This window comes from Marmota marmota, unplaced genomic scaffold (genome assembly GCF_001458135.2).
Source record: "Marmota marmota marmota unplaced genomic scaffold, marMar, whole genome shotgun sequence".
Lineage (NCBI taxonomy): Eukaryota > Metazoa > Chordata > Mammalia > Rodentia > Sciuridae > Marmota > Marmota marmota.
Window position 1 is genome coordinate 6,139,782 of NW_026000205.1, and position 26,021 is coordinate 6,165,802.

The 26,021-nt window shown below is 48.2% G+C and overlaps 3 protein-coding genes and 1 long non-coding RNA gene across 16 annotated transcripts in view; 3 read left to right on the forward strand and 1 right to left on the reverse strand.

Moving 5' to 3' along the window:
- Positions 1–5,982: 5,982 nt before the first annotated feature.
- LOC107151622 (carcinoembryonic antigen-related cell adhesion molecule 3-like) lies at positions 5,983–11,284 on the forward strand. Of its 5 annotated transcripts, none has more exons than XR_007343067.1 (4): positions 5,983–6,182; positions 6,994–7,403; positions 8,849–8,971; positions 10,139–11,284. XR_007343067.1 is itself a non-coding variant. In XM_048790785.1 (3 exons), the coding sequence occupies exons 1-2, from the start codon at positions 6,119–6,121 to the stop codon at positions 7,365–7,367; spliced, it is 438 nt and encodes a 145-aa protein (XP_048646742.1). In that variant the 5' UTR covers positions 5,983–6,118; the 3' UTR covers positions 7,368–7,403; positions 10,139–11,284. The 5 variants fall into 5 exon arrangements, 3 of the variants coding, with proteins under 3 accessions (XP_048646742.1, XP_048646741.1, XP_048646743.1); XR_007343068.1 differs by lacking the exon at positions 10,139–11,284 and adding an exon at positions 9,016–9,204 and having other exon boundaries at positions 8,849–8,926; XM_048790785.1 differs by lacking the exon at positions 8,849–8,971.
- Positions 11,285–17,455: 6,171 nt separating this feature from the next.
- Lypd4 (LY6/PLAUR domain containing 4) overlaps positions 17,456–26,021 on the reverse strand; it is a 26,736-nt gene continuing 18,170 nt past the window's right edge. For 4 of the 7 annotated variants that reach the window (XM_048790781.1, XM_048790779.1, XM_048790782.1 and 1 more), the window contains 2 exons: positions 25,087–25,206; positions 24,128–24,263 (listed from right to left, as the gene is read on the reverse strand). In XM_048790781.1, the coding sequence (XP_048646738.1) occupies positions 24,200–24,263; positions 25,087–25,206 (184 nt within the window). In that variant the 3' untranslated portion in view covers positions 24,128–24,199. Of the gene's footprint in view, positions 17,468–23,033; positions 23,365–23,820; positions 24,264–25,086; positions 25,207–26,021 lie in introns of those variants that run through there. The other 3 variants (XR_007343065.1, XR_007343066.1, XM_048790780.1) reach the window with 3 other exon arrangements.
- The window catches only part of Dmrtc2 (DMRT like family C2), a 15,621-nt gene continuing 10,997 nt past the window's right edge, over positions 21,398–26,021 (forward strand). For 2 of the 3 annotated variants that reach the window (XM_048790774.1, XM_048790775.1), the window contains exon 1: positions 21,404–21,661. Coding sequence is in view for 1 of the 3 variants with exons in the window: in XM_048790776.1 (XP_048646733.1) it covers positions 21,598–21,661 (64 nt within the window). In the remaining 2 variants the exon portion in view is untranslated. Of the gene's footprint in view, positions 21,662–26,021 lie in introns of all 3 variants that reach the window. The other variant, XM_048790776.1, reaches the window with a different exon arrangement.
- LOC125612599 lies at positions 23,350–24,129 on the forward strand. The gene is made up of 2 exons (XR_007343069.1): positions 23,350–23,533; positions 23,797–24,129. It is a non-coding gene; the product is annotated as an uncharacterized LOC125612599 (long non-coding RNA).

Below are 26,021 nucleotides of genomic sequence, written 5' to 3' on the forward strand. Positions count from 1 at the left end.
TTCTAACTGGACACAATACCTTTATTTATTTATTTATTTTTATGTGGTGATGAGGATCGAAGCCAGTGCTTCACACATGCTAGACAAGTGCTTTACCACTACCACAACCCTTCCAATAGGAAGATTTTGGTGGAGAGTGCTGTGGTTAATTTCTGGTGTAATTCTATTCTGAGTCAAATAATTTGTCCTCTTTACAGTTTGTGAATATCTCCTATATGGTCTGTTATTTACTGTCTCTACCCTGATATGTAATATATCAGCATTTATCAACACCTGATTTGACTTCTTCTGAACCAATCTAGGGATTAGTCAAGTCTGATTTCCTCTTACAGGAAGAAAGGCTTTTGCTCCATTGTATTTGTGTAACCAAGTTACAAGATTTAAAAAAAATCTATTGCAATGGACTTATCCATTGCATAAGTAAATAAATAAACTGTGAGCTACTCTAGAAGAAGAAAGTATTGGAATGTAGAATTTATTTGTTTGTTTGCAGAGATATGAACCACCTTAATTCTTATTTAATTTTTTTTTTGAACCCAGGGTCTTGTGCATGCTGAGCATATGTTCTGTCACTGAACTACATTCCCAGTGCTCACTTGATTTCTTATATAAATTTTGGGGCTAATGCCAATTTCAGACAGCAAAGAACCAATTTTTTTTTTTAATTTTTAATATTTTTATTTTTTAGTTATCGGCGGACACAACATCTTTGTTTGTATGTGGTGCTGAGGATCGAACCCGGGCCGCACGCATGCCAGGCGAGCGCGCTACCGCTTGAGCCACATCCCCAGCCCCAGAACCAATTTTTAAAGCTGTTTAAAATCTACTAATGTGCCAGGCCCAGTGGCACATGCCTATAATTCCAGGAGCTCAGGAGGCTGAGGCAGGAGGATCACAAGTTCAAAGCCAGACACAACAACTTAGCAAGACCTTGTCTCAAAAAGAAAAAGAAATAAAAGCGGGTAGGCGGCTGGAGATGTTGCTCAGTGATAAAGCACCCACTGGGTTCAACCCCTGGTACCCACCCCCTGCAAAAAATCTACTAATGTGATTTGCCAAGTTAAGGAGAAATGGATTAGAAGAGAAGAGGGAAGAGAAAGGAGGAAGAGGAAGAGAGAGAAGTGAAAAAAAATAGGATCAAAAGAAAATTGGAGACGGAGATAAAGGAAGTAGAGAGAAACTGAATGAGCAATTGAGGTGGAAACTAAAGATCAACCTCTCTTTTCTGGATGTTGACCTTGAAAAAGACTCTACAAACAAACAAACAAACTACTCTCCAATGTCCCTCATATTCATAGATGTAACATTTCTTTTTTTTTTTTTTTTTTGAGAGAGAATTTTAATATTTATTTTTTAGTTTTCGGTGGACACAACATCTTTGTTTGTATGTGGTGCTGAGGCTCGAACCCGAGCCACACGCATGCCAGGCGAGCGCGCTACCGCTTGAGCCACATCCCCAGCCCGATGTAACATTTCTTAACAAAATTGAATCCAGTAAGGATACGACCTCATGGCCATTTGGAGATTACCCCAGGCACTCAAAATTGGTTTAACTTTAGGGAATCAACCAATGTAAATTTACCATATTAACAAAGTACAAAAGAAAGACTAGGGACTGGGGTTGTGGTAGAGCACTCACCTAGCACGAGCGAGGCGCTGGGTTCAATCCTTAGCCATATATATATATATATATATATATATAGAGAGAGAGAGAGAGAGAGAGAGAATCACATGGTCTTTCAAAAGACTATGTGATTATCTCAATATAAGCAGAAAAAGCATTTGACTAAATTCAAATTAATTTCTGATAAAACAAAAACTCTCAACAAAAAGGAATTCACTTAATGAAAAACATCTACAGAGACCCCACAGATGGCACCATACTGGATGGTGTGAAATGGGAAGCTTTCTAATACAGTCAGGAGCATGGCTCTTGTCCAGTTGTGTTTGGACCATTTACAGTTCTCATCAGTGCAGTACTTACCAGGGCAAAAAGCCAAGGAGAAAATGTAAAAGCATCCAGATTAGAAAGGAAAGAGTAGACGTTTCTTTCTTTTCAAACATGACAGAAAATCCTACAAAATTGTTTAAAAAAAAACTATTCAAATTGATAGGTGTAGTGAGGTAGCAGAATACAAGATCAGTATACAAGAATCAATGTGTTTCTACACTAGTAACAAATAATCAGAAAGTTTAAAAGCAATATTATATCATGAATACAATATCATTACAAGTAAGACAAGACCTTAACTCATCATATTATACAATACAGGTTGAATGTCCCTTATAAAATGCTTTCAGATTTTGCAATTTTTTAGATTTTTAAATATTTGCTTACACTTTGCCAATTGAGCATCTCCAATTAGAAAATCAGATTTCGAAATGCCCCAACAACTGAAATTTGAAAAGCTAGTGTTCAAAAAGTTTCAGACTCTGAAGCATTTCTGATGTCAGATTTTCAGATTATAAATTCTCCACCTTTATCATTAAAAAAAAAATGAAATGTGGGCTGGGATTGTGGCTCAGCGGTAGAGCGCTCGCCTAGCATGGGCAGGACCCGTGTTCGATTCTCAGCACCACATAAAAATAAAAGCATTGTGTTGTGTCCATCTATACCTAAAAAATAAATATTTTTTTAAAAAAGATTCTCTCTCTCTCTCTCTCTCTCCTTTCTCCTCTTTCACTTAAAAAAATTATAAAAAATAAATGAAATGTACAGGGATAAATCTCATTTTAAAAATATGTCCAAAACCTGGGTACTGAAAACTGCAAAACACTGATGAAAAGCTGAGAGGAATTATACTTGGGAGGATTATACCTTGCTCATGGTGTTACGGAACTGAGGCCTTCCGAGAAACTGAGGCAGCGTGAAGACCCCCCCTTTAACCCCGATTCTTGTAATCAAGAGTGAAAGATCTCAGACATGTTGCTCAGAGTAACAGGCATGAGTTATGGAAGGGATAGAAAAAGGGAAAGGGGACACTCTCAAGGGAGAGAGTGTCCTCTTAGAGAGGAGAGGGACAAGGTGCCTCCAGTTTTATGGGGGACCCATAGAGTCCTGCCCATGTTCACCTCAAGTGTCTGACATCAAGATGACATCAGACTTTCAAGTCCCCATTGCCATAACAACTCTAGGTCACCTTGGCCTATGCTGACCAGTTCTAATTGGATTCTTAATCATGAATCTTACAGACTTCATGATTAAGAGGAATTATCCTTATCTCCCTGATTCTGGGGATCTGGTCTGTGGAAAGGGTCACAAAAATCTCCCCCTTCAGTGTAACTTGGGTTCCTCTTCTGGACATTTTTTCAGGCCTGCGTTTCTCCAGCAGATAGCAGGTAGCTTGCTGAGGAATGTGACATAGCCTGTCCACTTAGGCAGGACTGCAGGGAAATTGCTTCTGGGAAAAGAAAGCATGTGGGGGTCAGCAGAGTGGGCCCAATTTACAGAACTATTCCCTGAGGTTGGTGCCTACAGACAGTGTTCATGCCCTGACACAGTTGTTAGTATCAATTTTCAAAATATATTGGCCAGTGATGATTGAATTGGGAAAGAATAATAGAACTTATTTTCCCCCTTCGTCAGTTCCGGGTGACAGAGTTTCCTGTTGCTGGGGCTTCTGTTCTGCTGTTTTGTTCTCTCTCCTCAGGTTCCAAACAGAAGCCCGTGTCCCTGTGAGGTCCTCGTCCTCCCCAAGAGACCTCGGCCAGTCTCTGCTCCTGTCTTCCCTCCTACTCCCAGGGAATCATCTCTTTACCTGCCAGCAGAAGCCCCTGCCAGGGGACATGTCCTCTGTGGGGAGAGGCTGAGGGGGCTCCATGGTCTCTGCTGCCTGCTCTGTCCTCCCTGTGTGGAAAAGAACCACTATCCACCGTCCTCCTCATCTGTCTGTCCCCTAACACTGAGATGCCAATAGTCCCCAAATTGGTCTATAGATTTGATGCAATCCCTATCCATGCCCCAGGAGCCTTTAAAAATAAAGAAAGAAATTGACAAGCTAATTATAACATTCTCCTGGCAATACAAAGGACCAAGACAACTCTGAAATAACAAATAATTTGGAAGACTAAATTATGTCACTTCAAGACTTATTATAAAGCTATAATAATCAAGAGAGTGTGACACTGGTATAAAAATTATCAAAAGGATCAATGGAACAGAATAGAGTCCACAAGTAGATCCACATGTGGCTAAGCCCCCCTCTCCGGTCATCACTAGGAGGCCCCATTCTAACCCCCAAAGTCATCTGTGTGACCCCCTTTGCTGGAAGCTCATTTACCTTCCCAGAGCGACTGGGAATACTGCAAAGATGGACATATGCAAATAGGTTTTTTCTGTGTCACAGAGAAAATCAACCACCATTAGGGACCCCAGGGGTCCCCTGTGTGGTGTTCACAGTCCCAAGGCCATGGCACAGCAGAAGTCAGGTCAGGTTGAGCCAGGGTTTCTCTCAGGGGACAAGATCTCCATCAGCCTTGCTTCTTCAAGTGTGGTCTGGGGTCTGGGGTACTGACACTTGAAGAGGCAACACTGAAAGGGGAGGTGCCGGGTCGTGCCCTAGCGGGGTCCAGGGAGTCCTGAAGGATGAGTGGCGTCGGCGAAAAGATGAGACAGGAGTCGTTCCGTTGGAGCAATCTCCAGAGAGAGAGCGAATGCAGCTTTCTCTGGGTCACCTTTTATTACAATTTTTCTCATCATTATAGATTCAGAATACGTCATTGATTATATAATTTAAAACTCTGCCAAGACATGACATTTCCTTAACCATGATTGGGGGTACAAAAAATGTAACATTAATTTACATTTTTCCAGGATATGACTTTCAGTTATGTAATTATTAAAAGTACAGAATCATTAATAAAATACGTCACTAATTTACATTTTTCAGATTTTCCCAAGATTTACTATTTTTCCCAAGATATGCTATTTTCTTATTAACTAATGCCAAACTACATAACCAGACTCTAAGTCTCCTAACCAATCATTAACCTAAAGTACACTTGTACTTTATTTCTAATCTAAAATTCCCATCTAAAAAAGTCCCCTTAAATCTTATACTTAAAACATCCTAAAGTTTATAAATCATTCTTAAAACATATCAGAAACCTATACAACTACAAACTTAAGAATTTCTAAACTTAAGAATCTAAATAAAATAATATTTCTAACATTATTCTAAAACTGTGTCTTATAAAGCTGTTTTAATTAATTCCTAAATTTATTCTCATAAAACTGGTTGAGCTGCTTTCTCAAAGAGTTTCTTTGTTCCTCAGTCAAGGTGCACTAGTTCTCATATCTTTATAATCTTTCTCAATAGAAAGTAAGTTCTAAACATCAATCCACTTTCCACCAATATTAACTATGCTCATCATATATCCCTATGTAAAGTAAGAAAGGGTTTATAAAAAGAGAAGAATATATCTTTATATGTTTTAACTTTCCTAAGTGTATAATATAACTTTCCTTAATCAAAAATGAGACTACATGTGGTGAACTTTGTGAAATAAGCATAATGATTAGATTTTCTAAGAGGCCGGAAATATGGGCTTGGGTTCTAGTTGATATAATCAATGTGGTGCCTAAAATTCTCATGACCTTTCAGAGGATGATTGTTGTCCATTATCAGATTTGTCCTCAATGTACTGAGATAGAAGAACAGCCTTCTACTTCGTCCTTGATATGCTGAGGGGTAGTAGAACAGCCTCCAAGAACTACCTGTTATGTTCTAGCCATCTGAAATTTAATTTGTTTGGCATTTAACATACTCATGCTTCCTGTCAGGAACATAAGCATGAAAATGCAAAGTCCCAATTACATAAAAAAGGGTCTCATGGTTTCGGTTTCCCACCAACCAGCGTGGCTTTGCCAGCATTCATCCTCACTGTGACCCTGTCAAGACAGTGAGTGGGGGATCGCCTTCACCAGGGAGGGGACAGAGAGGCTTCCTAGACAGAGTCCCACCCCCAGCCCATGTGACCCTGGGAAGTGCTCCTGCCCTGGGAGGAGGCTCAGCCAGAGAGGACAGCAGAGCTGAGTGGCCTGAGCAGCCTGCTTGGGAACAGGTCTGGAAACCCGGTTCTTTGCCACACAGGGAGGACAGAGCAGGCAGCAGAGACCATGGAGCCCCCCTCAGCCTCTCCCCACAGAGGACATGTCCCCTGGCAGGGGCTTCTGCTGGCAGGTAAAGAGATGATTCCCTGGGTGTAGGAGGGAAGACAGGAGCAGAGACTGGCCCAGGTCTCCTGGGGAGGACGAGAACCTCACAGGGACACGGGCTTCTGTTTGGAGCCTGAGGTTAGAGAACAAAACAGCAGAACAGAAGCCCCAGCAACGGGAAACTCTGTCACCCGGAACTGACGAAGGGGGAAAATAAGTTCTATTATTCTTTCCCAATTCAATCATCACTGGCCAATATATTTTGAAAATTGATACTAACAACTGTGTCAGGGCACGAACACTGTCTGTAGGCACCAACCTCAGAGACTGGCAGACACCTGGACACTCAGGGCTGGGATACTGCTTAGGTGTCTGAGCCTGTTCCAGGCACCAGGGCCACAACAAAATCAGATTAGTTCCCGTGTCATGGAGTCTCCTTCCAGTGGGCAGGAAGACAGGCCAGCAAAGAGATGGAGGAGGGGCTGAAAAGAGGCACACAGGGCAGAGAGCTGGGAAATGTCAAAAGGGAAGACCCAGGGTCTGCAAGGAGATGGTCAGGGGAGGCCGGTGCCCAGGACAGCCTGAGGGTGAGCAGGGATCTGCAGGCACTGAGGGGCCAGCCTTGCAGACACCCAGGAATACCATTCCAAAGGAAATGACAAGTTCAGGGGTGCTTAAGAAATGAGTCACACTGCTGACCTTGATACACACACACACACACACACACACACACACTCTCACTCACTCCAGGTTCCGAGGCTGAGGGATGAAGACACCTGCTAAGGACCCAGAGCTCCATTTTCCCACCAAAAACTGATGGATTTCTCTCCCCTCAGTTCTGGTCTCACCTTTAACCTTCTGGAACCTTCCCACCACTGCCCAACTTGCTATTGAATCTGTGCCCTTCACTGCTGCCGAAGGGACCGATGTTCTTCTACTTGCCCACAATGTGTCAGAGAACGTCAAAGGCTACACCTGGTACAAAGGGGAAAGGGGCATTGACAGCCATCAAATCTCGATATACCTAACAGCCACTCAAGGAATTATCCCAGGGCCTGCCTACAGTGGTCGAGAGACGGTATACCCCAATGGATCTCTGCTGTTCCAGAAGGTCACCTTGGAGGACACAGGATTCTACACTCTGCAAACCATAAGTAGCGATCTTCAGGCTGAAAAAGCATCTGGACACATCTGTGTATATCGTGAATGACTCTCTATGGAAGCATCTGGAAGTTCTATGCATACTGTGAGTGGTTTTCTGTGACCCCTGGGGGTGGGCTGGGGTTGATTTCACTACACACACACACACACAAGACTGTCAGTTTGGGCCTACTTCTTCCTCTATGTTGTGTGCCTTTGCTGCGGTTTGAGCTTTTAGTGCAGGACACACACAGTGGAGACAAACTTCAATAGATTGGATTCTTCTCTCTGAATCCAGCCTGCAGACACTTGCTGCAGAGTCGACAGGCTGCCAGGTGACTCCGCAGGTGAAGCTCAATCTCAGTCCAGCCTCCCTGGCCTCTCCCCATGGACATGGCTCTGAGAAAGACTGAGTCAGTGCTGAGTTAATCCCCTGAGGGGCTGCCTGTGGCCCTCACAGAGAAGCGTAGTTCTGGGAAGTTCCTGACCCAGGCCTCTCTATTCCAGGCTCCTGACTCCAGGTCCTGGGGGCCAGGACCTCCTGGACAGAGCTGATGAGGGGCAACCATTTACATCTTACAGAGTCCCAGGATTACTGGAGCTGATTACCAGCCAGGGCTCAGCCCCAAGAGCCACACCTGAGCAAAAGCAATGGCGAGTCTTCTCAGCCACTAGAAGACTGACCTAGGGGACTTAGGGGATGCTCTGGAGAGGTCAGCATCTCTAGGGGGATGAGCAGAGGCAAGAGGTTGCCCTGACAGGCTCTTTTGTAAGATCATGCACAGGAACCCTCTCTCTTGGAATCTCATAATAATAGATTTCATTTATTTGTGAAATAAATGAAATCTATTATTATTATTATCTATTTAAGTCAGGTGCTATGAATATTTTAAGGCCAACTCAAAGACAATCTGAAGTCAAATATCATTTATCCTACCTTATTGAGGGAAAACTTGGGCACAGGACTCAAGTCACTGAATTAGAGTCACATAGACCAAGACTGGCAGGTCAGAGTCATACCAGGTCTGGGTGCAGCCACAGCTCCACCCTCCCCTCCACACTTGAGCCCTTATTAGGTGGCCATGGACCCCAAGACCAGTCCTTGATCCTTTCTTGATCATTTCTTAGTAGGCCACCACAGCTTCATAGTATAAAGGAGAGAACTTTGCTTTCTCACTGCCTACTCTACACCCTGCACTCAGCACAAGGTCCAAATGTCACCAACTTCAATAGCTGCTGGAGATAGGAATAAGCCAATGATCCACAATCCCTTCAAAGACTAGGATCGGGATGCAGATTCCTGACCATTGTATAAATTCCATGTTCCTCTCAGGGGCCAAGACCCAGGCCTTGAAGCTTTTGCTATTTTCTAGAGAAATATCCTTCCAATAAGTCAGACTCTTGGGTATTGATAATAATTTTCACATATGGAAAAAAATTTAGCTGCTCCTCAAATTTCTGTCCCATATCTGACAAACACATGTGGCCCATCAGGGCCAGATTTCCATCGGTTCATTCTTCTGTGTCTGAAAACATTCCCCTATATTTCAGGCAAGATCCACAAGGTCCTCACCTGCCCTCCACTGTTGAGAGCCATCTGTGGACTAAATAGGCATGGAAGGCCACTGAGTAGGAAAATCTGGTATTTGGGAACTTCCAGGGGCAATCCAGCTGGTAAGATCACCCAGATATATGTGAGTCCTGTTCACTTCTGCCAGGTCCCACACAGCACCAGAGATGGGTACACCTGCTGTAGCCACACAGCCTCTCAGAGATGGATGTAGCATGCCAAGATGCCAATCAGCCTGTTGACTGCAAGACACCATGAAGCAAGACTCCAACCCTGAAACCTTATCCCTGCCTTTGATGTGCCCCCTTAAATAAATCATCAGAACCATTTTTCAATAGTTCTGTTCCAGCTCCTACAAGGACTAGAAGATCCTATCAGGCACTCTACTTTTAAAACCTATTTTTAAACTTTGCTTCTATTTCTTCACTTTACTTCAGAGTTTATTTTCTCAAGTGGCTTATTCTCCCCAAGCAGGAAAAATTACCCTGGTGAGGCATTGGCAGCCCCACAATACTCTGCAATGAGAGAAGGGACATTAAAGACCAAGGACAGAGAACATGGTTCTGCTCCAAAGCCAGCCAGTGTTGCCTGCCTGCCCCCTCTCTCTTTCTAGAACATTCCTTGGAGTCTGCTCTATTTTTCATGGGTCAGCCACTATTCAAAGCCTAGGTAGAACTGCCCCCGCTCAAGGTCCTGTGGCCTTGGTATTTACCAGACTTCCAGACCTGTGCCTGGTGTCCCATGTGCTATTTCTCCTTTAACTCCTGGTCTCCATCATGACCCACCTCTAGGACAGCTTTGAAAAGGCTACGCAGGGGAGTCTGTGCAGTTGGAGGGACTCAGCACCACGATTCAAGGCCAGGTAGGCAGCCAGTCAGTGAGGATCAGGAGGTGCAGGGGCTCTGACTTCCTGTGCCAGGTCTGTCCATGACCAAATACTGCAACTAAAGTCACATGTCAGAAACTCTGTGCTTCTCCCAGACACAGCCCAGGCAGCCCCACATCCTCTGAGCCCTCAGATCCTCCTGCATCTGCCCAGGATACCCACTCCTGCCTGGTTCTTCAGGACTCAGGTTGGTGGGAGGTGAGAGGCCAGCTCAGGTGGAAAGACACCTTTGCAGGAACCAAAGGTACCACAGGGCAATCTTCTCTCTGTGGTCTGCAGAGCAGAGATGCCCAAACCCCACCTACATTATGTGACCTGTGTACAAAGATTATTTTCTTCCCATCAATTAAAATGGCTTTGTTTTCTTTGTCGATTTGTTCCACAGTTACATTGAAGAGAAGTGGTGAAACACAAGGGACGGCTTTGTCTTGTTCCTGGTCTTAGTGTCAAGACTCTCAGTATTTCCCCACTGAGTATTACGTGAGATTTTCACATGTGGCTTTTATTACATGAAGGTGATTTCCATCTCTTCCTAAGAGTGCCAGTCTTTTGTTCAAACTATGACTATTTCCCACTAAAGAGTTCCTTCATCGTGACATTCAATCCACAGGCCAGGAAGTCAAAGTCCTCTTAGGTGGAGAAATCCTTTAGATTGGAACTTCTCCAACTCTGCCATCATGAGACTATTCTGGGCCATCTTTGTTCTCGAACAGATTATTTTAGAAAAAGTAAATGCCATTGTATTTCATGTAAAACTTTCCTGGCCCCAGAGATGGATAGGGCTGCCAAACCGGATCTCCTCAAAATACACCCCAATTCAAATAAGGAACAGGACCTGAGAAAATCACAAAAAGGTCAAACAGGAGTTTATAGGAAAAAAAATCTACCTGATGATGAGGTTGCTGGGCACATGGACTGAGAAGAGGGTCCTGGTGCAGATTCTACAAAGATGTTCAGGGGTCCGGACATGAGTCACCCTGGTTGATCTGGGATCAGAAAGAGGGGCTGCCCTCTCCTTACAGATAATCACCTGAACAAAGACACTCAACCTCTGCAGAGGGTCAGGGCCACTGTCTGGCCAACCTTACACAGCTCACTGTGGGCACCAGAGCTGCCTGAGGTCTCTGAGCAAAGAGCCTGGCCCAGGCCCCAGGCCGCAGGCCCACTATCAGTGGGTCCTCTCCTCAGTTTACTCACAGAGTCTGTGACAAAGCCTTCCATCCTGGCCAGCAATGTCAGCATCACAGAAGAGGGCCCTGTGGCCATGACCTGCCTCTCAGGTGACACTGGAATCTCCATCACGTGGATCTTCAGTAACCAGACTCTGCAGCTCACAGACAGGATGCAGCTGTCCCGGACCACAGGACCCTCAGCATAGACCCCGTCAGACAGGAGGATGCCGGGGAGTATCAGTGTGAGGTCTCCAACCCCGCCAGTTCCACCAAGAGTGACCCTCTTAAACTAGCTGAGTGACCTTTATCCCCTGCTATGAATTAAATCAGAAATAAAAATGTTCTCCTTATAAAAACAATGGTTCTGACTCTCTTGCTTTATAAAACTATTGTGAATAGTCAGTACAATAAAATGGAAAATCCTATCAAGACCTGCACTGAGCTGGGTGTGGTGGTTGACACCTGTAACCCCAGCAGCTCAGGAGGCTGAGACAGGAGGAATGAGTTCAAAACCAGCCTCAGCAATTTAGTGAGGCCCTAAGCAACTCAGTGAGACCCTGTCTCTAAATAAAAAAGACATTAAAAAGGGCTGAGGATGTGGCTCAGTGGTTGAGCACCTCTGGGTTCAATCCCTAGTACCAAAAAAAAAAAAAAGGGAGTGTCTTCACTCACTAAGATAGAGGGACCACAGGTAATCCACAGAGGGCCCAGCCTCAGTCCTCCCCAGGGCCCAGGGCTCTCCCTCTGGGATCTCTCTCCCCACAAGGGTTCTGGGAACTTGTACCCTTGAGCTCCAGTTGATATGAAGCTGCCTCTGACACTCTTTACTCCCCAGGCTTCAGATCCTCAACCACTTGGCCAGTGTGGTGACCTCCATGCCCTCCCTCCACACCTGTCACCAGGGAGCACATGACCACTTCAGTTTCTCTGTCGGGAGCATAGGAATGGGTCCTACCCCATTGAGATGGCTAAAGGGAGCTCAAGGGAAGGGAGAATATCACCAACTGGCCAGACTGGCGATATGAGCTGGGTTCAAAGGAGCTGCTGGATCAATAACTATGAAAATGGCGAAGAAACCACGCAGCACATGAACATAAGTTTCTAAGGCAGGATGGCTCAGCGACCCCAAGGGTCAGCTCCAGTGCTGGAAGGAGCAAGAGAGAGAGCACACCCAAAACAGTGTATTTATTGGGGAAAAGACATTCGAGAATGTCCCATCTAAATAAGGCAAGGGATTGGGTTTCGAAGGGTGCAGTCTTGCTTGGTGATGTCTTGTGGTCAGCAGAGTGACTGACATCTTGGAAAGCCACACCCACCTCAGGTGCTGTGTAGGATCCCAGGCAGAGGCAGAGAAAAGGCACACATACGTCGCACAGCTCAATCAGGCAGTAATGTCAGGCCAGTCCCCTCAGACGCTCAAATGCGCATAGCTCACGCATGCAGCCCATGGCGGGCTGGTGACAGGACTCAGGACCCCCAGAAATGAACACCCCAGCACTCGCACCTAGGCAGGTGACTGATGAACGAGCAGGTAGGCCCCTTGAGCTGAGCTCTTACTGTGTCCCTCGGGCCCCCTGAGCACTCAGGACTCTGATCACATGCAAGGGGGACCCTGGGGAGTCTGTGTGTGGTCACCTGATTGTGGTACTGGGAGGGGACCCTGGGATGTGCTTGGTGGGAGGGGAGGCTGGGCGAGAGAGTTCTGGTGAAGGGCAGGTCCTGGGCCTGAGGAAAGCACAGAAGCCAGAATGGCAGAAGCCAGTCAAAGAAGCTGCCCTCTCCCCAGAGAGGACCATGGGACAGTGGACTCTGAGAAAAGTGGGGCTCCAGGGCCCTCCCAGGGCATATTCTGAGGTTGCTGACCAAGAGGAGACATCTTTGTTCAGCTGGGCCTGTGTGCCCATTTCCCCCTCCCCGCCCAGACCACTCCCTGGTCCTCCTCCAAGTGCCCCTGAACAGCCTTGAGTGGCCATGTCCTCTATGAGGTGTGACAGAAGAAGCTGAGCCTCTGAGTGCTCCTGGCTGTCCATCACCAATTGCTCCCACCTCCACCTCCTAACTCACATGTCTGAGAGATGCATCAGGAATATCCCTGGTCCCCAGGACTGGAGACAGGGGATGAGGCCTGCTCTTCCATGTATGACAGGAGGTGCTGACCTCAGTTTCCCATGATGACTGCCAAATCCATCCCTGTGCAGAAGACCCAGCCTAGTCACCCTGGAGCCAGACCTGGGGACCAGGCCCTGCAGCATCAGCACATCCTGCAGCCTGTGTCCAAGGGAGGCTGTTGCTCTTTTCTCGGGAGACAAGGACTGGGGGGAGTAGTGCCTGCCTGTTCCTCAGGATGCAGGTCCCTGAGGCTTGGTCTTTCTGTTTCAGAGATGAAACGTGTCTTTGCCCTTCTCTGATCTGCCAGACTCATGGGGCACTAGGGGAAAACACAGGCTCAGCCCACAGGAGGGGCATAATCATTTCTCCCGGTAGCCCATCAGCCTCAGCAAGTCTCATGGCCAAGCCCAGTATAAATAGGAGGAAGGGGAACACACTCCTCCTCTAGTAGAAGGAGCAGTGAGCTCAGTGGCAAAAGGCAGGGAAGGAATGGGCAGTGCAGAACACGAGTCCACCTACCGCAGGAACCACCATTCATTGTAGTACGAGTCCTGCTCCTTGAATCCTTGCTTGTGGAACACTCAAACATTTTTTTTACTTTGAAAAACCAAATTATTTCTATTAAGTTTATCAAAATTAATTTTAAAATATTTCTGTATTAATTATATTATTTGATTAATAAATACACATAAATAACTATATTTATTTGCTTACTAAAAACTGTTGACATTTTGAAAAAAAAAACAAATATATTTTGAATGATTTTAAAATTCCCACACTCCTGTGCAGGTGCCAAACACACACACACACACACACACACACACACCCTCCCCTCAGGGTACCTGCAGGATCTTGTGCCAGGAAGGTATCAGAAGCACACAGCAAATGACAGGTACGATGCCCCTGGGCAGTCAGCTCATGGACTTCTGTGAGGACTGAGAGGGGGAGACGTGTGGGTCTGCTGGGAGGGTCGGGCAACACAGACCCAAGTTCTGACCCCCAAGGAGGAAGAAGCTCTATTCTCAACAGAGAGCACAGCTGTCTGCAGCAGCTGCACATGCAGAGGGTCCCTAGGCCAGGCTGATGGTGCTCCCAGTACCAACCTGCATCAGAGTGTGGAACCTGAAGTCTGTGCCATGCATGTATAGCACTGAGGTTGACAGTGACATTCAGGGGAACCTGCAGCTCCAAACCCCCAAAACTAAGAAATAAGAAAACACCTCACATTTCCCATTAAATTCCCTGTTCCCACAGCACAAGCCACCTGCCATCTACACTAGCAAGTTCAGTCATTCCTAGGTCCCACTCACCCCCACTCCCTGGCTCTCCAGCTGTGCTCAGCTACTGCCACCTCCTGGGGACTCACTGATAATCAGGACTCAGGGGCCTCAGTGCCAGTTTCACAACCTACCAGGAAGAAGGACTCTGCCTTCAGCTGGTCATTTACAATGGTGTGGACAGGGGTGTAAGGCAGCCACTCAGAAGACCTGGGGTAGGAGAGAGGTGGGCAGCCACACAGAGCTGCACAGTGAGATGGGGACAAAGTGCTGGTGTAGGACCCAGGGCCTCAGCTGTGAGGGTGGCTGTGGCTAGGACCTCGGGAAGGGAACTGAGGAGCACAGATGTGGGAAGTTCATGAACATTTGCAGGGACAAGGCTGGATTCCCAGAGGACCACTCTGACCACTGTCAGCTGCAGCACTCAGAGCCTGGGCGCCTCCTGGCTGCCCATCAACCAAGTGCTCCCACCTCCATCTCCTAACTCACCTGCTTCCTCCACAGTCTGACTCTAGGGGAAGGTTCCAGATCCTCCTCTGCCCTGCAAGGGGGTGGTGGGAAGCCCAATCCCCTACAGACAACCAGCAATGGCCCCTGCTGAGGTGAGTGGGCAGGACCACACACCCTGGTCCCCACTCAGGGGTGACAGTGAGGCCCAGAGCCCTCCTGCTCCCTCAGGCCCTGATGGCATCTGTGCCTGGTGACTGTCACATCCCTCCTGATTCTTCCAAGTGAACATACCTGGGAGGACCCATCTCCCATTGTAGAAGTTCCAGTCTAGAATGTTCCACAGCAGCCCTGATGACACCTATTTACAGAAATCTTAGGTGACACAGCCTTTAGGGACACAGGCTTACAGCCATTTCCCCCAGTGGCCACACAGGACCGGGCATCAGGGCCCTGAGTGTCCAGCCACTAAGTCTGGGACCCTCCCCCTCCCCATTGACCTGGGCACTGGCGATGGTTTTGGCGTCGGTTCCAGGTTCACGAGTTCATGTTGCCCGCCTCCTGTAGGAGCTTCTTCCCTGGAGTCTCTGGTACCGGTCCCAGGGGTTTCCTCCTGGGATAATCTGCAGGACTCGGGGCTAGAGCAGGAAAGGCAGCGGCACTGGTCTCCGAGGACAAAGTGGCTCACCTTAGCTCCAGGAAGAGCGCGCACGCCCTCTAGTGGACGCTTCCGGCCAGAAGCGCACAGGGGTCCCCTGAGAGGGCAGGTGAGGGCTAACCTTGGGCAAAGGGCACCTTCAGAGAACGGAACTGAAGATGAAAGGGGAGGGGCCTGAGATGGGGCGAACGTGGGGAGTAGGGAGGGGGCTGAGGTACGGAGAGGGGTGGGAAGGAGCAGGGTGAGGGAAGGCTCTGGGGAGGTCAGAGAAGGGCTCAGAGCAGGGCTCCCCTCTCCTCTCCACTGACACTGGGGCTGGTCATCCTTGCGGGGCTGTGTGCTGTGGGGTGTTGAGCTCCATCTGGGATTCTACCTCCTAAGTTCAGTAGAACTCCCTACTCCACCTGCGACTATCAAAAGTGTCTCCAAACGCTGCCAGATGTCCCCTGGATGGCAAAATGGCCCTTGGCTGAGACTCACTGGTCTACACCAACCACCAGTGACTACTCAGCAGATGAAATCCTCCCCTCTTGGCAGGAGACCTGAGTGTAAGAGGGGCAGAGACTGACTGGTGCTGGTCACTGTCAATCACTTGAAGTCTCTGGAGAAGACATGTTTCTAGGTAATGGACGCAAACCTGCCTGAACCTCCACAGCACTGTGGGCTTCCCAAGGGTCAGTGGCCACACATCAGTGACACCTGCTGGGTCCATGACATCATGGACGTGGGGAGCTCAGTGCACACTGAGAAGAGGAAGTCCGTGATCTGAGCCCACACCTAGGACCCTGGACAGTCCCTGGGCCACTCTCACCACCTCAGGAGGCCTCTGAGCAAAGACGGCAAAGTCAGTTCTAAGTTAGGAAGAAAGGTCTTAGTAAGAGGAAAGGACAGCACAGGAATTTCTTTTCATGTTCGAAGTTGTAGACTGTGGCTCATTCATTAACTTGATTCGACCCCACACAGACCAAGTAGCTGGACAGAGCTGGGGTCTCACCACCCCCTGGGCCTGCAGCACTCTGCTGCCCCAACCCTGGGCCCACTCGGAGCCACAGGGGCCTTCTCTGCTCTTCTTCAGGGGGCAGGTGAGAGGGGAACCTTTAGGGTCCTCACCATTCATCTGTCACCTCTCAGGCTCTGGGGGAGTCTGTTGTCCACTCTTGGATTCGATGTCCTTATTCCAGACCTCTGCTGCTCTCACTCATCTTGACATCATCACGGGCCCAAGGTGCCCTCTGCATGTGATCTGAAGGGACACATTCTCAGAGACTGTTCCCTTCATATGACCCTGAACAGACCTCCACCTGGGGTCCCAACACTGAGACCAGCAGAATTTGGACCATTCTGGGTGGTGGGATGAAGGGGAACCAAGACACTTTCCAGCTCTTGGGGGAGTGTGAGCCCCCTCCCGCTGTGTGCGGGGTGACCAGTGGACATGGACATGGAGCACCTCATTGTTGTACAGAGAGGGTGAGCCACACGAATGTATGGCAGCTATATGGACAGCACAGTCCACTTAAGTCCACATCATGTGGATAGCTCTCCCATCTCCTTAAGAGACAATTGCAAAATGTGGCTTCACAGGCTTCTAGAAGAACAGAACACGCACCACAGTACCTGCCGGAGTACGGCTGCAGCAGAATAATCAGGGGGGTGACGAATAACTTGTGAACGTTGATACAGCAGGAGTAGGAGCCGTTTATTGCAGGACAGGAGCAGTATTTATACATTCCACACAGCTTATCTAATTAGCATAAACTAGATACATCAGTCAACCAATAAAGAATCTCCACACTTAATGGCTCGCTTTTGTTACTCCTCAAACCACTCCTTCTGGCATTTTGCCAGGCACCATCCAGACTTGTTTACGAACTCTAACATTCCCCTGGCAAAATGCCAGGTGTTATTTTGACTTGTTTACAGACTCTAACAAGTACCAATAATGGTACTATTTTCCTTACAAGTTCTCATTTTTAAGGTGATCGAAGGGAGGCTTTTCTGCTCACATACCATCCATAATGTTGTGTTCTGGTGGAAATGACTGTGCTCTTCCTCTTTGAAATTGTTACATTACTAAACTGTAATGACCAGCTCCTACCCCCACTCCAGGGCCAACAGTGCCACCCACTGCAGCTAGGCACGCCCCAGGGCTTTCCTTGAGCCTGGACTATCTCTGGGTCCACAGGGTTTCTGACTGGTGGCTGAGGGGCTGGATATGGAGAGACTCACACTCTTTTTTGTCTTTTTTGTACAATTCCAGTTCTCCCTGGAGTCCTGCCTTCTCTGCCTCTGACTCTGCTCACAGGTACTGGGAACTTCTGGAAGCTGAACCCCCATTGGAAAGCAGCCACCTATGCTCAGGTCTGTTGGGCACTGCCTGGTCCCAGTGAGCTCCTTGGGCCACATCCAGCTGTGGGAGCAGCTGCCTCACTGTGTTATAGAGGAGATTTAGCTGGGTATCCTCAGATGGGTGCCAGCAAAAAGACATGAGGAAGGACTTCCATGGAGCAAAACTGATGGCACAGAAAAACCAAGTCTGAAAATGTCTCCATTCTGAGAATGTCATGAGTAGATCAGAATGTCCACTTTCGTGTTTGGACAGGGAAATCCTCATCATGATTTGGTGGTAACGTGGGATCAGAATCTGTGAAAGTAAGGAAAGCGGCTGGAGCTCCTCTGAGGCTTAGTGCAGAACTCTAAAGGTTTTGCACAAACTCTACCAACACAACTGCTTTATGACCGTGACCAGCTTGTCCATGTGCTCGAGGGACAGAGTAGCAGCAACTCCAAGAAGAGCAGGTTTAACAGAAACTCTGCACAGAGAAGAACAACTGCAGGAAGATAAGCTGCCCCAGTCCTCTGAGCTGTTGGGAGAGAAAGAAAAATGCCCAGGACACAAAATCCTCTGCTTCTGGAAAGAGAGAGGGGGAGAGGCGAAGAAGGGGGAGAAGAATCCCCAACAGACCCACCTCAACAGCACCTTCCAGGAAGCGGGAGGCAGAGGGGCAATGGATCCTCACTTGTAAAGACGTTCAAATGTGACAATGAATTTATCCTTTAAAACCCTAAAAGTGGGCTGGGGATATAGCTCAGTTGGCAGAGTGCTTACCTCACATGCACAAGATGCTAGGATCCATCCAGCACCACAAACAATTTTTAAAAAAATAAAATAAAAGCCTAAAAGTATTTACCATAAAAGACTGAACTTGTTTTTGTAAATAAGTATTGACCCATAGGCTTGAAACAAAATTACTAATAAAATAACAAGGGAATAAGTTAAATATTTGAAATGACAGAATGGAACAAATTATTTACAAATCATATATGTGATATGGGTTTCATGCTAGAATATATAAAGAACAAATACAAATCTGTAACCAAAGCATACCCTAAGTTTAAAAGAGGCCAAGGAGCCACGTATTGGGCATCTGTAATCTCAGGAGTCAGACACAAGATTCACAAGTTTGAAGCCAGCCTGGGCAATTGTCTCAAAAGAAAAATAAATAAATACATGTAAAGGGTTGGGGGTGTAGCTCAGAGGTACAGTGCCCTGTTAGAGTCTGTAAACAAGTCAAAATAACACCTGGCATTTTGTCAGGGGAATGTTAGAGTTCGTAAACAAGTCTGGATGGTGCCTGGCAAAATGCCAGAGGGAGTGGTTTGAGAAGTAACAAAACCAAGCCATTAAGTGTAGAGATTCCTGATTGGTTGACTGATGTATCTAGTTTATGCTAATTAGATAAGCTGTGTGGAATGTATAAATACTGCTCCTGTCCTGCAATAAACGGCTCCTTCTCCTGCTGTATCAACGTACACAAGTTATTCGTCACCCCCTGGTTATTTTGCTGCAGCCGGACTGCGGCAGTGCCCCTCAAAACAATCCCCGGTATGTAAAAAAAGAAGGGGGATGGCAAAGGGCTTGGATAGATGTTCCCATGGCCAATAAGCACATGACAAGATGCTCAGTGTCATTAGTCACTATAGAAACAAATCAAAATCACAATGACATCTGACAAAATCACAATGACTCCACACCTTCCTACATTAGCCCAGGGACTCTGAAGCGCTGTGGAGAACACTTGGGCACTTCCTGCCAGAGCCAGGCAGAAGCCCATCTCCCCAGCACTCCCACGGCTGGGCACGTGCCCACAGGATGGGAAACAGGGACTGCAATAGCTCCCTGGAGGCTAAGGCTCACCACACCATTCTTCACAACAGGCAGGTGTGGAAACAACCCCGTGTCCATCAACAGAGGAATACATAAATAAACATGGCTTACACATATGTTGGATTATTAATTATCCTTGAAAAATAAAGTTCTGATGCACACTACAATCTAGGTAAACCTGAAAACATGACTAAACAAGAAGCAAAATGGTATGTGGTTGTATAATTTCATTTATATGAAATATCTGCAATAGGCAAATTCATAGAGATAGGAAATAGATTCAGGGTTACCTGAGGCTAGGGAGTCCTGAGAATTTATTGCTTAATGGTTAGAGTTTTAGTGCAGGTGATGAAAAAATCCTGGAAATAGTAGTAGTTGTTATATATTTGAATGGAATTGTGGCATGTATTTGCACATTTAAAAGGGCTAATATAGTACATTTTTATTATAAATATTTCCCAACAAAAAGTCTTCAGGAAAGATGTATAAAATACACCCATTCTGCTCAGATTTTTTTTTTTTGGTGTGTGTGAGAGAGAGAGAGAGAGAGAGAGAGAGAGAGAGAGAGAGAGATAGGTATGTGGGACTAGGGATTGGCCCCAGGGGCACTCTACCACTGGACTTTCATTTTTTATTTTGAGACAAGATTTCACTAAGTTGCCCAGGATGGCCTCAAACTAGCGATCCTCCTGCCTCTGCCTCCTGAACATCTGGGATGAGAGACTGTGTTATGCATCTGGCCAAATAATCTTCAAAATACTCATATGAAAACCCCGCAGGCCCTTTGGGCTAAGATCCAAAGATTTAAAGACAAAAAACAAACCAGCCAACTGCAGACCCAGCTCACAAAGCCAGTGCTTACACCCCGAGCCTCAAGAGACACTTCTGGAGGCCCTTCCTTTGAACCCTCAGGAACAGATGGCCCCTCCTGAGGCTGCCCATCCCCTGGGTGCACAGTTCTCCTACTCTGGAGCAGGAGTCCCCAGGACAGCTCCCGTCCTCTCACTAGACTCACCCTGTGTTGGACAGAAAATCTGGGGACCCTCAGTGAACAGGACCCACCCTGCAGCTTGTAGGTCAGAGCTACCTGTGACCAGGGTCAAGGCCAGCTCTCACCATTTGGACCCTGGGCAGTATGCCTGCTACCGTCCCTGACACTGGCCACAGTTCTCCTCATGACCACCAGGGGGCGACATGGGACTCACAGTCAACACTTGGCAAATGGATTCTGACACTTGGACCAGGCTTTGGCTCAGGAGGTGGAAATGTGGCCTGATTTCCATCCCCAATAGACCAGGGAGACTCCCACGAACCTCCTCAGCTCCCACCCCCCACTCCTTCCTGGGCCTGTGAGGGCCCTGAGCTGCCAGAGGTCTCTGAGGAAGCCCTTACCTCCTGGCATCACCCATAGAAAAAGGCAGGGTGACCACAGGAGAATCACTAGATAGAGGACAGAGGCCACCCAAGGAAGGCATGGGCAGGCCTGAGACACAGCTCTATCAAAAAAAATGGAGAGGGAGGGTCTCCTTAAAACCACTCCCTGAGGACCACAGAGCCTACGGTCACCTACGTGCACTACCACAGTCCTCCCCCCCAGAACAGAAAGCTTATGAAGTCCTGAGATAGCCACTCAGAGGCCAAGCTGGAGACCCCAGGGGTTCCCTGTGTGGTGCTGAGAGCCCTGAGGCCAGGACACAGCTGAGGCCAGTGCTGGGTGAGCCACTTCTCTCAGGGGACAGCGTCCCCACCTGCCTTGCTCCTCAGGGTGTGGCATGCAGTAGTGAAACCCAACAGGGAAAGCAGAAGGGACAGGAGGCAGGACTGAGAGGGAGGGGACAGAGAGGTTCCTCTACAGAGACCCCGCCCCCAGCCCTGTGACCCAGGAAAGTGCTCCTGCCCTGGGAGGAGGCTGAGCTCAGAGAGGAGCAGGGCAGCAGGGCTGAGTGGCCTGGACCTCGGCTTCCCAGCGGGTCTCAGTGAAGCTCCTTCCACAGAGGGGACAGAGCAGCAGGGACCATGCGGCCCCCCTCAGCCTGTCCCTACAGAGGGGGCATCCCCTGGCAGAGGATCCTGCTGGCAAGTAAGAGGGGACAGTTCCCTGAAAGAGGGCGGGAGGTGGAGCACAGTCTTGCTGGTGCCCTCTGGGGAGGACATGACCCTCACAGGGGACACAGGGCTTCATGGGGAACCCGATGGGAACAGAACACAGAAGACAGAAGCTCACCAACAGGAAACTCTGAGTGACCTGGAGCTGATGAAGGGGGATGGAAAGCTCAGGGGTTCTCTTTACTGTGTTAATCACCAGAGGCCATTGTATTTTGAGAATCAGTGTGAACAGCTCTGTCAGGGCCACTCTCCAAATAGAAAGGCAACTAGAGCAGTGGACACTGTCTGTAGCCACCAGCCTCAGACATTGGCACAGACACCTGGATGCTCACGGCAGGGACACTGCTTCACCTCCCTGTCAAGACCCCCAACAACCCTCCATACAGGGGACCCAGCTGTGCTGGCTCAGGGTAGAGGCACTTTCAATCCCAACACAGCACAAACAGCACCCCCTCATGTTGGACCAGGACAAGGTTAGTCTGGCCCTGGCCAGTGGCTTGGCCACTCATAACTGTGTCCTGAGCCCACCCTGCTTTCCTCCATATGTTCAGGGGAGTCCTAGAGGCTACCAGGTGCAGAGTGGATGCTGGGAGCGACTGTCAGTGGCCCTGGGTTAATGATGGGGGGAGCAGAGTCTGGACAGAAACTGGGGTGTCTGTCCAGAAGTGGACGTCAGTGCTCAGGACCCAGAGCTGGTAACTCCTGAGAAGAAGGGACTAAAGCAGACACAGGGAAGTAAGCTCTGTCCTTTCAGACGTGGGGAGCTGCATTGAGTTACCACAGCTTCCAGTCCTGATGCACCACTGGGATCTAAAGATCATTGTACTCTGATGCGGTAGTGCCATGACTCATGACTCGGTCTCCCCCCACCCCCTACCCCACTCGGATAGCAAGGCCAGTCTTCTGAGTAGGCATACCCCTGGGGTTGAGTGACACTCAACCTATTCTTTTGTAATCCTACCCCTTTGCCCTGTTTGGGATAGAATGTTCCATGGAAACTCCCTTTTTGTGACCCCTTCTCTTGCTCTGCCTTTGGGTATGGCCTTCCTAGGTGTCAGTCAACCTGCTGACAGCAGACGTCAGGAAGCTAGACTCAGCCCCTGAAATCTGGTCCCTTGCCTCATTTGAATGGCTTCTCCCCAATAAAAGGGTTCAGCAGTGCTCCTCCTCTCTCTCTTCCCACGGACCCCTAAGGTCAGAGGAGCCATCACAGGACCCAAAGAAAAAGGTATCTCTGTCTCTGTGTGATTATTTCATGCAGCCCAGGACACCTGGAGTGACCTTGAGTGTTTTAGTCGTGAGAAATGTAAGATCGGGCAAGGCGGGCAGCAACCAAAGGAGGCAGATTTAAAAAGGCCACCAGACAAGGCTTTATTGAGACTCACTCCCAGGCAGAACTCCATCAGACCGACAGAGTGGACAGGAGGAGGGGCTGAGGAGAAAGCGCGTGGGAGCTCCACTGGACTGGGATTTTACAGGGCTCATGGCAGGAAGGGAAGGGCTTGGGACAGGAAAAGGGATTTTTAGGGTCCCTTGTCCCGCTGGAGTTGGTCAGGGGAGCTGGCTGAGATCCAGGATTGGCCAGGGGGTTCTGCTGATTGACAGGCGTTTCCATCGGTGCCTGATTGATGTTTCTTTCCTGCGCGGGCTGCTTTAATCTAAGTCACCGCCGCTGACCTGACAAGAAACATAACAGTCAGAGACCAGAACATTCCAGGTACCATCCAGCACCTGCTCACTGGAGTCTCAGCCTTGATGATTGTCCCTCACTGACACTGATGTCCATTCTCCCTCCCCCGCCCAGGCCCTTGTCCCTAGCCTCAGAGATGCTGTTCCCATCTACCAGGTGAGTGTAGGTGAGAAATATTTTGGCCCACTGTCCAGCGGGGACCCAGGAGCTGCCCCTCCCCACACCTTCCTGAGATTTCCAGGAAACAGCAGCCAAAACAGGATCAGGGTGGTGAGCAGGGGAGGGAGGGGCCTGGGAACAGGAGCCACTGAGCCCAGCCAGGAGCAGGCACAGAGCAGTCCCAGGGGGGCTAGGGCCTAGGAGTCTCTGATCCCTGTTCTCAGAAGGACACAGGGTCAGAGGACTCTTGTTTTTTTCAGGAATTACTAAACCCTGACGTGGACATCTACTGCTGGGTCCATAGCCAAGCTCATGTGGATTCTTAGTTCCCACCAGACAATGCTGCATATGGGCTGAGGGAGGGTCCCACTAGAACCCCAGACCCTCTATGGTGGCACCTGAGCCCTGGGAGACTCTGGCACCTGGAGGAGGTGGGGTTCCCTGGGTTTCTGGAGACCCAGACAGGCTGCCCTGGGCTCTGAATGGCCAGAACTAGGCTGCCCGTGCCCAGGAGCAGGGGCTCCAGGGAGAGGGAAGGGCCCCTATAGGTCACCTGGAAAGGCGCTGAATAAAGACCCACTTCCCTCCTTTGCTCTTTTGGTTCATATGGGAACGTCTCTTGGCAGACACTCTCCTCAAGTTCCAGGTCAGCTCTCTCCTGTGTCACGCAGGGGAATCATGGTCTCTAAGTTGCTCCCACAGGGTTTCTCTTCCTGGGAGACAGGAGCTGGGAGGTGGGAGCCAGGGCAAAGGTCAGGTCTGTCCACAGGGAAGGGTGAGGGTCCCAAGGCCCTGCAGCCAGCAGAGCACTCAGTGGCCCTCACACTCCAGGGACCCATGGTGGCTGACTGTGGCCACTGATTTCTTTCCTACTCAAAGGCCAGTACTCAGGACATCTTCGCTTCTTCTGGGACATGCGACTGTCATAGTAATCAGGGGACAGGGCCAGACCCAAACTCAGGCCCTGAACAAGGGCCTCAGGCATTGCCCGAGGCTCCAGCCCTGCCCTCCCATCACCTTCCCTGCCTGGTGTCTCCTCTGCACACTCCAGCACCCAGAGCAGAGGCTCAGGGCTCCCCACATGGGGCTCTCCAGATTCCATGGTGATGGGACAAAGGGTCTCCTCCCTGACCTGGGGCCCAGAATGTCCACTGCAGTCTCTTCCACATACTTGGACCACTGCTCTGACTCCTTCCCTGAAGACTGGGAAGCGTGACGTTTTCCTGTAGGTTCACTTGGATCAGGCCATCACTTTTCTGGATATTAAGAGGTCAATGTACTAAAGCTCAGGGACACTCTCCTAATGCCAAGAACTGTCTGTGCTGAGATGAGAAGTAGGAAGAGACCCTCGGAGTGTCCAGCCTGACTCAGCTCTAGTGAGGCTCCTCTGCATGAACACAGCATCACGTCACACACGGTGACTGCTCTCGCCTTGGTGTCCTGGTGCTCTTGGTACAGACTAACTCCCACACAGTGGCTCCGAACAGCAGATACCAAGGTGTCCATTAGCAGCATTCTTCTGTTGGCTCCACGGGAATCAGTTTCCTCACCTTTTCCAGCTTCTAGCTTCCCTGGCCTGTGGGCCTGACTCCATCTTTGAAGAAAGCAAGTGGCCCCTGAAGGCTCTCTGCTCTGCTTCTGCCCCACACCTCTGGCTTCTTCTGTCTGTCCTGCCTCCCTCTCTCACTTACAAAGAAAGGACCTTGTGACTACCTGGACTCACCAGATGGACCACAAGAACCTCTCACAATTATATTAGATTATATGATTAATGTGATTAATATGATTCAATTATATGTGATTAATATTTCCAGAATAGGCAAATATATATGACAGAAAACACTAGCGGTTTTCTAGGATTATGGGATTTGGGGGGAAATGGGAGAGTGACTGCTAATGAATATAGAGTTTCTTGTGGAGTTGATAAAACTTTTAAAATGGATGTTAGTAGTGGTGTACAATTCTATGGATACCTAAAACCATTGAGTTAGACACTTAAAATAGGTGGCTTTTATGGCATGTGTGTTATAGCTCAATAAAGCTATTATAATTTTTTTTAAAAATTTAACCTTTATTTCATTTATTTGTTTTTATGTGGTGCTGAGAATCAAACCCAGGACCTTACTCATTCTAAGCAAGCACTTTACCACTGAGCTGTAACCCCAACCCAAAGCTATTATAAATTAATGAGAAAATGTTCAACAATTCTTAATTTTTTCCACTGCATGTATTCAGCACCGTATTAGATATTACTGTAATTTTTTTATCAATAATTACAATGATCTAAGAAACTCATGGATAAAGGACAGTATATTATGATTAATTCTATTTTTACCCATTCTCTTGTTCTTTTTCCTTCTGAAGTTTTCAGTCTTCTGTTATTTTTTATGTATTTATTTATTTTGGTACCTAGGGATTGAAACTGATAGGGGCGCTTTATCACTGAGCTATGTCCCCAGTTTTTTTTTTTTTTTTTTTTTTTTTT